At 41.5% G+C, this 14,979-nt stretch overlaps 1 protein-coding gene across 2 annotated transcripts in view; it reads left to right on the top strand.

The window, feature by feature from the left end:
- TARBP2 (TARBP2 subunit of RISC loading complex) overlaps positions 1 to 14,473 on the top strand; it is a 75,322-nt gene extending 60,849 nt beyond the window's left edge. For both annotated transcript variants that reach the window (XM_053708294.1, XM_053708295.1), the window contains exon 9: positions 12,034 to 14,473. In XM_053708294.1, coding sequence (XP_053564269.1) covers positions 12,034 to 12,191 — 158 coding nt within the window. In that variant the 3' untranslated portion in view covers positions 12,192 to 14,473. The remainder of the gene's footprint in view (positions 1 to 12,033) is intronic.
- The last annotated feature ends 506 nt before the right edge of the window (positions 14,474 to 14,979 follow it).

Below are 14,979 nucleotides of genomic sequence, written 5' to 3'. Positions count from 1 at the left end.
CACGCTTATAATCCTGTGGCGCAGCTTTAATTATCACAGTCCACTCACGTGACTCAGCTGTTGCCGTATAGTATATCAAGAGCGGTGCTTAGTCATTCTTGGAGCGTCGGCTTGGAACCTTATATTTGATGATCGGATCGTCTTCCAGGAGGAGAGCATCGCTGATATCAGCTGGAGGAGTTCAAGCAGTCTGAGGTTGTTTTTTAAAGTGGGATTTTTTTGTTATAGTTTAATAAACTTTTTCTAATAGTCTATTTAAAATTTTATTTTTATTTTTAATTTGTGGGTTCTGAGTACTGTAGCTATGGATACAGAACAGGATTCTGCTTCTTTTGATAATTGCTTACTATGTTTAGAGGCCCAGAGTGTTCTCCCTATGCAATTTTGTTCCTCTTGTTTAGCAAAAACTTTGAAATTTAAAGACAACTTACTCCCTTCTCAGCCTAGTGTCTCTCAAGATAATGCTGTGTGTGATATGCCTCCGCTTTCTTCTCAAGCGTCCCAAGCCTTAATTGTTTCTCATACAGTGCCTTGTGCTTCCTCTCAACCTCCTGGGGGTGTTTATTTACCAGGAGATTTTGCTGCGCAGATAACGTCTGTGACTTTATCTGCGTTCCCTATTTCGGGTAAGCGTAAGAGGAAATCTACAACATTTTTCTGCTGGTAAGGTTTCTGATCCCTCTAAATCTGCGCTGGTCAACCTTTCTCAAATGTCTGATGAGGAGGATACTTTAGTAGCTTCTGAAGGTGAGCTCTCAGACTATGACACTATGGGGGGAAAATCTAAATCTGAAGAATTTCATTTCAGATTTAAGCTTGAACATCTCCGGTTGGTTCTGAAGGAGGTTATAGCTACTCTGAATGACTCCGAACCTTCGGTTGCTGTCAACCCCAAGAAGGTCCTCTAAACTAAATAGAGTTGATGAATCTCCAACGTCTAATGATGTTTTTCCTGTTCCAGACAAGATGTCTGAAATTATAGCTCAGGAATGGGATAAGCCAGGGGTTCCTTTTTCCCCTTCCCCCTGTTTTTAAAAAGCTTTTCCCTGTTGCTGATTCCATTCAGGACTCATGGCGCACTGTGCCTAAAGAAGCGGGAGGTATCTCTACTCTAGCTAAAAGAACTATCATTACTATAGTTGTTCTTTTAAGGATCCAATGGATTAGAAGCTAGAGGCTTACTTAAAAAAGATGTACATCCATCAAGGATTACAGTGGCAACCTGCTGCAAGTATTGCCAGGGTTGCGGGAGCAGCATCTTGTTGGTGCGATGCCCTGTCTGATCTGATATCAGAAGAGACTACAGTAGAGTAGATCCAAGATAGCATCAAAGCTCTTAAAACTGGCCAATACCTTTATCTGCAATGCCAACATGCAGGTAATTAGACTGGGAGCTAAGATGTCTAGCTTCACTGTTCTAGCTCGCAGAGCTCTGTGGTTAAAATCATGGTCTTCTGATGTATCTTCAAAGGTCAAGCTTACCTTATAAGGGTAAAACTTTCTTTGGTCCTGGTCTGGCTGAAATAATTTCAGAGATTAGGGACGGAAAGGGATCTTTTCTACCCAAGGACAAGAAGAATAGACCTAAGGGTCGAAAGACTTCTAATTTTCGTTCCTTTCGCAACTTTAAAGGGCAGAAGTCCATCTCCTCTTCTTCCAGACCAATCCAGGTCCACTTGGAAATCCAGAATGTCTTGGAATAAGGGAAAGCAAAACAAGAAGCCTTCCGCTCACTGTAAATCGGCAGGAAGGGCCCTTCCCCGATCCGATTTCGGATCAGGTGTGGGACAGGCTGTCGCTTTTTCGTCGGGCTTGGATATGCGATGTCCCAGATCCGTGGGCTCTGGACATAGTATCCCAGGGTTACAAAATAGGATTTAAGTCTTGCCCACCAAGGGGCAGATTTCTCCTGTCAAGACTATCCTCAAACCAGGTAAAGAGGGAGGCCTTCTTAAATTGTGTAAAGGACCTATCCTCCCTGGGAGTTATTGTGCCATTCCCTCTAGAGGAACAAGGTCTAGGATTCTATTCATATCTATTTGTGGTTCCAAAAAGGAGGGAACTTTCCGTTCCATCCTAGATCTAGTGTCTCAACAAATTCCTTTAGGGTTCTGTCCTTCAAGATGGAAATTATTCGTTCCATTCTTCCATTGGTTCAGGAAGGTCAGTTCATGACGACCATAGACCTGAAGGACGCGTATTTACATGTTCCCATTCACTGGACAAGCATTTCCAATTTATTGCCCTTCTGTTTGGTCTTGCCACAGCTCCCAGAATTATCACAAAGGTTCTGGAAACCCTATTGACAGTGATCAGATCCCAGGGAATTGCTGTGGCGCCTTATCTAGACGACATCTTGGGTCAGGCGTCCTCTTTTCAACTAGCAAAATCTCATACAGAGATGATGTTGTCTTTTCTACGTTCCCTAGGGACAGTCATAGATTTCCCTGTCCATGAAGATTTTCCTGACGGTTGTCAGAAAATACAAACTTCTTGCTGCTTTCCTTTCCCTCCAGTCTGTTTTTCGTCCATCTGTGGCTCAATGCATGGAGGTGATTGGTCTGATGGTGGCTTCCATGGACATCATTCCTTTTGCTCAGTTCCATCTGCGACCGCTGCAGCTTTGCATGCTCAGTCAATGGAACGGAGACCATTCAGATTTATCACAGAGGCTAAATCTGGACCCCCTAACAAGAGACACTCTCTCTCGTGGTGGATTTCACAGGAACATCTGTCTCAAGGCACTTGATTCCTGGGCCCTTCCTGGGTGATTGTGACTACAGACGCCAACCTTTCAGGCTGGGGAGCTGTTTGGGGTTCTCTGAAGGCTCAGGGTCTGTGATCTTGGGAAAAGTCTTCTCTTCCCATAAACATCTTGGAGTTGCCTTGACAGCTTGGGCTCAATTATCTTTAGTCCGTTTTATCAGATTCCAGTCGGACAGCATCACCTCAGTGGCTTACATCAACCATCAGGGAGGAACTCGGAGTTCCTTGGCCGTGAAGGAGGTGACTCGCAGTGGGCGGAAGCTCACAATTGTCTCCTATGTGCCATCCACATTCCAGGAGTGGACAATTGGTAACCGGATTTTCTGAGCAGACAGACTTTTTTCATCCAGGGGAGTGGGCTCTCCATCCGGAAGCGTCTCGTCAAAACGCCAAGCTTCCAAAGTACGGTTCAAGGTCAACAGATACTCAGGCCACCCTGATAGATGCTCTGGCGGTTCCTTGGGATTTCAGGCTAGCATACCTGTTTCCTCCGTTTGCTCTCCTTCCACCTTGGAGGTTACCTCTGAGGAATGACCTTCTAATTCAGGGTCCATTCCTCCATCCAAATCTAGATTCTCTGAAGCTGACTGCTTGGAGATTGGACGTCTAGTCCTGTCTAGACGTGGTTTTTCGGAGGCGATCATTGATACTATGCTTCAGGCTCGTAAACCTGTTACTCGTAGAATTTACCATAAGATATGGCGTAAATACCTTTTTTTGTTGTGAAGCTAAAGGTTTTTGCTGGAGTCGGGTGAGGATTCCCCAAATTTTATCTTTTCTTCAGGATGGCCTGGAGAAAAGTTTGTCAGTCAGTACTCTGAAAGGTCAGATTTCTGCACTGTCTATCCTTTTGCACAAACGTCTGGCAGATTTACCAGATGTTCAAGCTTTTGTTCAGGCCCTAGTCAGAATCAGGCCTATGTTTAAACCTGTTGCTCCTCCTTGGAGCCTTAACCTAGTTCTTAAAGTTTTGCAGCAGGCTCGGTTTGAGCCGATGCATGTTGTTGATATAAAATTATCTTGGAAGGTTTTGTTTCTCTTTTCTATTTCTTCCGCTCGCAAAGTTTCTGAGCTTTCTGCTCTGCAGTTTGATTTCCCCGTACCTTATTTTTCTTGCAGATAAGGCAGTCCTTCGTATTAAATTGGGGTTTCTCCCTATGGTGGTGTCGGATCGAAACATTAATCAAGAAATTGTTGTTTTTTCTTTTTGTCCTAATCCTTCTCATAAGGAATGTCTTTTGCATAACTTGGATGTTGTGCATGCTCCAAATATTTTACCTACAAGCTACTAAAGATATTCGGCAAGCTTCTGCACTGTTTGTTGTTTTCTCTGGAAAGCGTAGGGGTCAGAAAGCCACTTCTACTTCTCTTTCCCTCTGGTTAAGAAGTATGATTCGTTTTGCTTATGAGACTGCTGGACAGCAGCCTCCTGAGAGAATTACGGCTCATTCCACTAGGGCTGTCTTCTCTTCTTGGTCTTTCAAAAATTAAGCTTCTGTGGAACAGATTTGCAAGGCGGCAACATGGTCCTATTTGCATACTTTTTCAAATTCTACAAATTTGATACTTTTGCCTCGGCTGAGGCCTCTTTTGGTAGAAAGGTTCTTCAAGCAGTGGTGCCTTCTGTTTAGGTCCTCCTGCCTTGTTCTCCCTGCCTGTTCATTCCGTGTCCTCTAGCTTGGGTATTGGTTCCCACTAGTAATTGGAATGACATTGTGGACTCTCCATGCCATAGGAAAGAAAAAAAAATGTAAGCTTATCTGATAAATTTCTTTCCGGGCATGGAGAGTCCACGACCCCGCCCTCTTTTTTAAAATTATAATTCAGCAATTTTTTTGAGTTAACCTCCGGCACCTTTACACCCTTGTGCTTCTTCTTTTTCCATTTTCCTTCAGCTGACTGACTGGGGATTATGGGTAAGTGAAGTTACACTTCAAAACTTTGCTGGGGTGCTCTTTGCCTCCTCCTGATGGCCAGGAGCTGAATATCCCACCAGTAACTGGAATGACGTCGTTGACTCTCCATGCCTAGAAATAAATAAATTTATCAGGTAAGCATAAATTTATTTTTTTAGTTTCCATAGTTATTTAAATAGTGTCAAAATAAGTGTAAAGATTTAATGTCTATAAAACAATGGAAGCTGCCATGTAACTGCAGCATGTTTTTAAATAAATATGATTATATTCATATACTGTGTGTATGTATGTATATATATATATATATATATATATATATATATATATATATATATATATATATTTGTATTAATATGTGTGTGTGTGTGTATATATATATATATATATATATATATTTTACTAGGAACACACAGTTCCCATAGACCGCAATGTAAAGACTTTTCCGTGCTGTTTTTTATTTCTCTTGTTAAGTGTATCCAGTCCACGGATCATCCATTACTTATGGGATATTAACTCCTCCCCAACAGGAAGTGCAAGAGGATTCACCCAGCAGAGCTGCTATATAGCTCCTCCCCTAACTGCCATTCCCAGTCATTCTCTTGCACCCAACGAATAGATAGGATGTGTGAGAGGACTGTGGTGATTATACTTAGTTTCATACCTTCAATCAAAAGTTTGTTATTTTATAATAGCACCGGAGTGTGTTATTCCTTCTCTGGTAGAATTTGAAGAAGAATCTACCTGAGTTTTTCTATGATTTTAGCCGGAGTAGTTAAGATCATATTGCTGTTTCTCGGCCATCTGAGGAGAGGTAAACTTCAGATCAGGGGACAGCGGGCAGATTAATCTGCAAAGAGGTATGTAGCAGCTTATTATTTTCTGACAATGGAATTGATGAGAAAATTCTGCCATACCGATATAATGTAAACTCAGCCTTAAATGCAGTAGCAGCAACTGGTATCAGGCTGTCATGTATGTATATTTTACACTTCAGTATTCTGGGGAATGGCACTTCACTGGAATTATACTGTATGCATAAAACTTTAGCCTAATTTGCAGGGACTAGCAACAGGCTTTTTAATAACACTCAATTTATTAATGTTAAACGTTTTTTGCTGGCATGTAAAATCGTTTATTTTTCTGAGGTACTGGGTGAAAAAATGTTTTGGGCACTATTTTTTTCCACTTGGCAGTCGTTTTATTTAATTTATGACAGTTTACTGATCTCTCTCACTGTTATGTGTGAGGGGGAGGGACCTTTTTTGGTGCTTTTGCTACGCATCAAAAAATTCAGTCAGAAGTTTATTGTCTTCCCTGCATGATCCGGTTCATCTCTACAGAACTCAGGGGTCTTCAAAACTTGTTTTGAGGGAGGTAATCACTCACAGCAGAGCTGTGAGATTGTAGTTGACTGTGATAAAAAAAACACGTTTATTTCTGTATTTTTTTTTTTTCTGCTATCAGGGTTAGTTATCCTTTGCTAATGGGAGCAATCCTTTGCTAAAATTGTGTTTTTTACAAAGATTTGATGCTATAACTTTTCAGTTTATTAATTTTCAACTGTCATAACTTTTTCTGTGCTTCTTATAGGCACAGTACGTTTTCATATTATAGTAAATTACTTGATAAGTATTTCCAAGTTGCTAGTTTATTTGCTAGTGTGTTAAACATGTCTGATTCAGAGGAAGATATCTGTGCTATATGTGCTAAAGCCAAAGTGGAGCCCAATAGAAATTTATGTACTAACTGTATTGATGCTACTTTAAATAAAAGTCAATCTGTACAAATTGAACATATTTCACCAAACAACGAGGGGAGAGTTATGCCGACTAACTCGCCTCACGTGTCAGTACCTGCATCTCCCGCTCGGGAGGTGCGTGATATTGTAGCGCCGAGTACATCTGGGCGGCCATTACAAATCACATTACAGGATATGGCTACTGTTATGACTGAAGTTTTGGCTAAATTACCAGAACTAAGAGGTAAGCGTGATCACTCTGGGGTGAGAACAGAGTGCGCTGATAATATTAGGGCCATGTCAGACACTGCGTCACAATTTGCAGAACATGAGGACGGAGAGCTTCATTCTGCGGGTGACGGTTCTGATCCAAACAAACTGGATTCAGATATTTCAAATTTTAAATTTAAGCTGGAAAACCTCCGTGTATTACTAGGGGAGGTGTTAGCGGCTCTGAATGATTGTAACACAGTTGCAATACCAGAGAAAATGTGTAGGTTGGATAAATATTTTGCGGTACCGGCGAGTACTGACGTTTTTCCTATACCTAAGAGACTTACTGAAATTGTTACTAAGGAGTGGGATAGACCCGGTGTGCCGTTCTCACCCCCTCCAATATTTAGAAAGATGTTTCCAATTGACGCCACCACACGGGACTTATGGCAAACGGTCCCTAAGGTGGAGGGAGCAGTTTCTACTTTAGCTAAGCGTACCACTATCCCGGTGGAGGATAGCTGTGCCTTTTCAGATCCAATGGATAAAAAGTTAGAGGGTTACCTTAAGAAAATGTTTGTTCAACAAGGTTTTATATTGCAACCTCTTGCATGCATTGCGCCTGTCACGGCTGCAGCAGAATTTTGGTTTGAGTCTCTGGAAGAGACACTTGAATCAGCTCCATTAGATGAGATTACACACAAGCTTAAAGCCCTTAAGTTAGCTAACTCATTTATTTCAGATGCCGTAGTACATTTAACTAAACTTACGGCTAAGAATTCCGGATTCGCCATTCAGGCACGCAGAGCACTGTGACTAAAATCCTGGTCAGCTGACGTTACTTCTAAATCTAAATTGCTTAATATACCTTTCAAAGGGCAGACCTTATTCGGGCCCGGGTTGAAAGAAATTATCGCTGACATTACAGGAGGTAAAGGCCATGCCCTGCCTCAAGACAGAGCCAAACCTAAGGCTAGACAGTCTAATTTTCGTTCCTTTCGTAATTTCAAAGCAGGAGCAGCATCAACTTCCTCTGCACCAAAACAGGAAGGAGCTGTTGCTCGCTACAGACAAGGCTGGAGACCTAACCAGTCCTGGAACAAGGGCAAGCAGGCCAGGAAACCTGCTGCTGCCCCTAAGACAGCATGAATCGAGGGCCCCCGATCCGGGAACGGATCTAGTGGGGGGCAGACTTTCTCTCTTCGCCCAGGCTTGGGCAAGAGATGTCCAGGATCCCTGGGCGTTAGAGATCATATCTCAGGGATACCTTCTAGACTTCAAATTCTCTCCCCCAAGAGGGAGATTTCATCTGTCAAGGTTGTCAACAAACCAAATAAAGAAAGAGGCGTTTCTACGCTGCGTACAAGATCTTTTATTAATGGGAGTGATCCATCCGGTTCCGCGGTCGGAACAAGGACAAGGGTTTTACTCAAATCTGTTTGTGGTTCCCAAAAAAGAGGGAACTTTCAGGCCAATCTTGGATTTAAAGATCCTAAACAAATTCCTAAGAGTTCCATCGTTCAAAATGGAAACTATTCGGACAATTTTACCCATGATCCAAAAGGGTCAGTACATGACCACAGTGGATTTAAAGGATGCTTACCTTCACATACCGATTCACAAAGATCATTACCGGTATCTAAGGTTTGCCTTTCTAGACAGGCATTACCAGTTTGTAGCTCTTCCATTCGGATTGGCTACGGCTCCGAGAATCTTCACAAAGGTTCTGTGTGCTCTTCTGGCGGTACTAATACCGCGAGGAATTGCGGTAGCTCCGTACCTAGACGACATTCTGATACAAGCTTCAAGCTTTCAAACTGCCAAGTCTCATACAGAGTTAGTACTGGCATTTCTAAGGTCGCATGGATGGAAGGTGAACGAACAAAGAGTTCTCTCTTTCCACTCACAAGAGTTCCCTTCTTGGGGACTCTTATAGATTCTGTAGAAATGAAGATTTACCTGACAGAAGACAGGTTAACAAAGCTTCAAAATGCATGCCGTGTCCTTCATTCCATTCAACACCCGTCAGTAGCTCAATGCATGGAGGTGATCGGCTTAATGGTAGCAGCAATGGACATAGTACCCTTTGCACGTCTACATCTCAGACCGCTGCAATTGTGCATGCTAAGTCAGTGGAATGGGGATTACTCAGACTTGTCCCCTACTCTGAATCTGGATCAAGAGACCAGAAATTCTCTTCTATGGTGGCTTTCTCAGCCACATCTGTCCAGGGGGATGCCATTCAGCAGGCCGGACTGGACAATTGTAACAACAGACGCCAGCCTACTAGGTTGGGGCGCTGTCTGGAATTCTCTGAAGGCTCAGGGACAATGGAATCAGGAGGAGAGTCTCCTACCAATAAACATTCTGGAATTGAGAGCAGTTCTCAATGCCCTTCTGGCTTGGCCCCAGTTAACAACTCGGGGGTTCATCAGGTTTCAGTCGGACAACATCACGACTGTAGCTTACATCAACCATCAGGGAGGGACAAGAAGCTCCCTAGCAATGATGGAAATATCAAAGATAATTCGCTGGGCAGAGTCTCACTCTTGCCACCTGTCAGCAATCCACATCCCGGGAGTGGAGAACTGGGAGGCGGATTTCTTAAGTCGTCAGACTTTTCATCCGGGGGAGTGGGAACTTCATCCGGAGGTCTTTGCCCAAATACTTCGACGTTGGGGCAAACCAGAGATAGATCTCATGGCGTCTCGACAGAACGCCAAGCTTCCTCGTTACGGGTCCAGATCCAGGGATCCGGGAGCAGTTCTGATAGATGCTTTGACAGCACCTTGGACCTTCGGGATGGCTTATGTGTTTCCACCCTTCCCGATGCTTCCTCGATTGATTGCCAGAATCAAACAGGAGAGAGCATCAGTGATTCTAATAACGCCTGCATGGCCACACAGGACTTGGTATGCAGATCTAGTGGACATGTCATCCTGTCCACCTTGGTCGCTACCTCTGAAACAGGACCTTCTGATCCAGGGTCCCTTCAAACATCAAAATCTAATTTCTCTGAAGCTGACTGCTTGGAAATTGAACGCTTGATTTTATCAAAACGTGGTTTTTCTGAGTCAGTTATTGATACCTTAATACAGGCTAGGAAGCCTGTTACCAGAAAGATTTACCATAAGATATGGCGCAAATACTTATATTGGTGCGAATCCAAGAGTTACTCATGGAGTAAGGTTAGGATTCCGAGGATATTGTCTTTTCTACAAGAAGGTTTAGAAAAGGGTTTATCCGCTAGTTCCTTAAAGGGACAGATTTCAGCTCTGTCCATTCTTTTACACAAACGTCTGTCAGAAGTTCCGGACGTTCAAGCTTTTTGTCAGGCTTTAGCTAGGATCAAGCCTGTGTTTAAAACTGTTGCTCCACCATGGAGTTTGAACTTAGTTCTTAATGTTTTACAGGGGGTTCCGTTTGAACCCCTTCATTCCATTGATATCAAGTTGTTATCTTGGAAAGTTCTGTTTTTAATGGCGATTTCCTCGGCTCGAAGAGTCTCTGAGTTATCTGCCTTACATTGTGATTCTCCTTATCTGATTTTTCATTCAGACAAGATAGTTCTGCGTACTAAACCTGGGTTCCTACCTAAGGTGGTCACTAACAGGAATATCAATCAAGAGATTGTGGTTACATCTTTGTGTCCTAATCCTTCTTCGAAAAAGGAACGTCTGCTACACAATCTAGATGTAGTCCGTGCCCTGAAATTTTATCTACAGGCAACTAAGGATTTTTGACAAACGTCTTCCCTGTTTGTCGTTTATTCTGGTCAGAGGAGAGGTCAAAAAGCTTCGGCTACCTCTCTCTCCTTTTGGCTTCGTAGCATAATACGGTTAGCCTATGAGACTGCTGGACAGCAGCCTCCTGAAAGAATTACAGCACATTCTACTAGAGCTGTGGCTTCCACTTGGGCCTTTAAGAATGAGGCTTCTGTTGAACAGATTTGCAAGGCTGCAACTTGGTCTTCTCTTCATACTTTTTCCAAATTTTACAAATTTGACACTTTTGCTTCTTCGGAGGCTGTTTTTGGGAGAAAGGTTCTTCAAGCAGTGGTTCCTTCCGTATAAAGAGCCTGCCTGTCCCTCCCGTCATCCGTGTACTTTAGCTTTGGTATTGGTATCCCATAAGTAATGGATGATCCGTGGACTGGATACACTTAACAAGAGAAAACATAATTTATGCTTACCTGATAAATTTATTTCTCTTGTAGTGTATCCAGTCCACGGCCCGCCCTGTCACTTTAAGGCAGGTAATTTTTCCATTAAACTACAGTCACCACTGTACCCTATGGTTTTCCTTTCTCTGCATGTTTTCGGTCGAATGACTGGTAATGGCAGTTAGGGGAGGAGCTATATAGCAGCTCTGCTGGGTGAATCCTCTTGCACTTCCTGTTGGGGAGGAGTTAATATCCCATAAGTAATGGATGATCCGTGGACTGGATACACTACAAGAGAAATAAATTTATCAGGTAAGCATAAATTATGTTTTTCTAACACCCCACTCCCGCCAACTTTAGACCCAAAAAAATGCTACATTTTTTTTTTAAATTAAAAACTGTGGTACTTTTAGAAAATTAACCAGAGATCGGATCTAGTTAATTTTCTGAGCACTAATTGCTACCGCAAGCTCGCGGTAGCAATAACCAGCCACTTGTAATGACTGGTAAATTATTGCTCACCTGCAAACGGGCAACTTTGCCTGTTTGCGGGCACCGAATAATTTAGCAGTTTACTTGTAATCTAGCCCAATATGTGATATAGCTCACACCAGCTACAAAATAGACCCATTTTCACTTACAATTTCAGGAAGTGGAAATCCAGATAAACAGCAACACATGGCCACATTCTCCCCAGGCCTTAGAAAGGAAAACTCTAATCTATTGAGCAATAGCCATAATATGTTGATTTATCTGAAATTCGTAAAGAAAATGAACTATTTTATGATTTATTTTTTTCTGTAATTTATGCTTAAAATGTATATTTAATGTATTTTGGACAACTTCAATTACATTTGTACAGAATGACAAACAGAACATGATCGTTAGGCATGCGGTAAAACAAAGACTAGAAGTTGTAGAAGGGATTATGATGTTTTTGGTCAAATTGTGAAAGAAACAAATGGTGATGAGGGTTTTGGTGCAAGGAAATACTGATAATGAGAGCTATTTAGCCAGAAGAGGAAAGAAGTGAGACTATTGCTCCTGTTAAGAGAAAAGGTTACATTCTGCATTCTACACAAACAAAAGACTTGACTAATAGGGTTCAGAATAGGGTATTCTATCGGGGGCATCTGCAGTGAGCTTTTATCCTGCTGATTAAAGGAAAAAGGCTTGATTTTTTAGCTGTATTCTTGGTTGTGTAACAGGTGCTAACTCTTGTGTGCTTTTTCATCTAGATGAGCAAAGTCTCAGTGGCCTTTACCAGTGTCTGATAGAACTCTCTACGCAGCCCACAACTGTGTGTCATGGCTCTTCCACAACCCGTGATGCAGCACGTGCTAATGCTGCCCACAATGCACTGCAGTACCTCAAGATCATGGCAGGGAGCAAGTAAGAGAGGTGGGGGGGCACACAAACTTGCCCCCCCTTCTTGCTTCAAGCAAACAAATCGCACTGCAGTGTTACCCTGTTTCTGCAGTACAAGGACTCAAGACATCAGGAGTCGTTTGGTACAACTCTCTCTACAAGTGAGATGAAGGCGCTTTACATTCTAAGCATACTGCAAAACGTCTCCTGCATTCTATTATCTGCCAGAACACCAAGAAGCAGGACTTGTAGAGACCTTGTTGAAATTATAGAAAGTGGATCCTCTGCTGCCCAAAGGCTGATGTTCTTCAGGCCTTAAAACACCATTCTTGCTGCTGATAGTTTTCTTATATATATAGATTTAAAGCTAAATCCAAGTGAAGGGATTTCTGATAGTCCTATGAATTACATGCATCATTGCATTGAGGCCTCAAGGTATGCACAATATTGCCCCCCTTGTACCCTATAATTCTGAGCCACAGTCTTGTTCAACCAAACATGATGTTATGATGTCACCACTGCATTCTTATGCTTTGAGTGATGTTTAACAGCAGTGTCCTACTACAAGTATATACTAGACTCATGTTATTTGGAGGAAGATTTTGCAGATGTGTTGGAATGACAATCTAAGGCTTCTTAAGTTGATTACCTCCACTCTTTCCTCCTCAATCCTGTATAGAGTTAACACCAAAATGAAAAAATGGGAGCATTACATGAAGTGACAAATGTGCAATTACTTGAAAAGTAAATGAGTTTGGGAAAAATGGGTGCAAATGTAAATGTTCTTTCTTTTAATGATGTGTATGGATTTGTGCTTCTGTTTGTTTCTCCAATAAAGGGACATAGAAGTAATAACTTAATTATTATTTAAATTAAATCTAAAGTTACCTTGTACACATTGAGTCTGCCCCCCCCCAATTCTTTTGCTGTGATTCAGGCAATTGTAGTTTGTATCTCCAGATGTGTTTTAGCCTATGGGAGAACTTGTCAAATGATTTATAGGCTACTTGCCACCAAGGAGATTAGTCTGTGCAGAGCTATGGGGCATGATAGGCTAAGACAACTGAGATGACTTCTGCCATGAGATAACTTTATACACAAATTATACATAAATAGTTATTTACATTTTACAGGAATTGAGTCTCAAGTGTATTGCATGACTTCCATGTCCAGTTTTAAGTGTGTCAGTTTTATACTTTAGTTTTAGCTCTTTTTAATTTACACATTGTGCCAAGTGTCCTGCTAGATGACTATAAACTACTATTTTCCAACAGGATACATGCCATATGTGTTGCATCATTTTTCCCCTCTTTTTAGTTTTGTTAATTTGACTTGTTACATTGGCACCTTTTTAAAAAAAAGAAGGAAAAGTAAATTTTTTTTGTGGCTTTATAATTATTGCACCACTAACACGCTTTCCTTCCTGCTAGAGCACTGGTTTTCAAACCAGTTCTCAGGCCTCCCTAACAGGCCACATTTGAGGATAACTGAACTAGAGCACAGGTGAAATAATCCGATAAGTAACCATGGTTATTTGACCTGCTCTCATCCAAGGTACTCTTGAAAACCTGGCTTGTTGGTGAGGCCTGAGGAAAGGTTTGAAAACCAGTGTGCTAGAGTAATTCTCCAGACTGCAATCAGCCATCCGTCCCTTTTATCAACCATGGCTTAAACATTAAAATACATATCTCATATGTTTCTATGTCTTTCTTACTAGTCATGGTTTAGATCTCCTGCTGTTCCTTATGCTCATTAGCACAAACTTAACCCATTCAATGTCAGAGGCCTGAAACATGCATTATATGACCTCTTGTCAACACTGTTATATAGTAGTAATATTGTGTACATATTTTACTTTCATATCCCTTTAAGTGAAGAAAGCACAACCTGTTTCATTTCTTATCTATTTTCTTACACCTATGAAATGTTTATCAAATTAAACCTTTTTGTATGAGTTGTGTGTGTAGCAGAGCCATAGGATTCATACGACACCAAACTCCTGGTGCCATCTGTATATATTCACATCTATTTCTTTTCACTTTTATACAACATGAGTTCAGTGCCTACAGATTTAACGCAGACCCATTTTTTATAAGATGTTTTGTAATAAGTTTACTGAAGCAGAAGTTACATTTCCCGCAACTGCAAACAGTGTGAAGCTGTCATATTCTGCCATTGTAGGTCATAAACCAGTATACCTCATACAATTGTGTCCCTCTTCAGAGTTTGTCTTTCGCATACGTGAATTATTTATTAGGCATCATTCAGTGACTAAGTCCAATAAAGTATTTTTTCTTTACCTTCTCTCTATATATTGCTGAGCTTTATCATAAAGTGTCAGAGGATATTGTGGTTGTCATGTTTAAAAATAATCTGTTATCAAATAATGCAATATGTCACTTGAAAATGTGATAGTACTTTATAGAAAACATGGCTGTGTATTTGTTAATCATTAGTTTAGATTTCTAGGTATATTTCTCCAACATAGGTGTGTCCGGTCCACGGCGTCATCCTTACTTGTGGGATATTCTCTTCCCCAACAGGAAATGGCAAAGAGCCCAGCAAAGCTGGTCACATGATCCCTCCTAGGCTCCGCCTACCCCAGTCATTCTCTTTGCCGTTGTACAGGCAACATCTCCACGGAGATGGCTTAGAGTTTTTTAGAGTTTAACTGTAGTTTTTATTATTCAATCAAGAGTTTATTTTGAAATAGTGCTGGTATGTACTATTTACTCAGAAACAGAAAAGAGATGAAGATTTCTGTTTGTATGAGGAAAATGATTTTAGCAAACGTCACTAAAATCCATGGCTGTTCC

The sequence above is a fragment of the Bombina bombina genome, chromosome 3 (genome assembly GCF_027579735.1).
Source record: "Bombina bombina isolate aBomBom1 chromosome 3, aBomBom1.pri, whole genome shotgun sequence".
In the NCBI taxonomy this organism is placed as follows: Eukaryota; Metazoa; Chordata; class Amphibia; order Anura; family Bombinatoridae; genus Bombina; species Bombina bombina.
The sequence above is the reverse complement of the archived record's forward strand: the minus strand, read 5'-3'. Positions and strand labels throughout refer to the sequence as shown.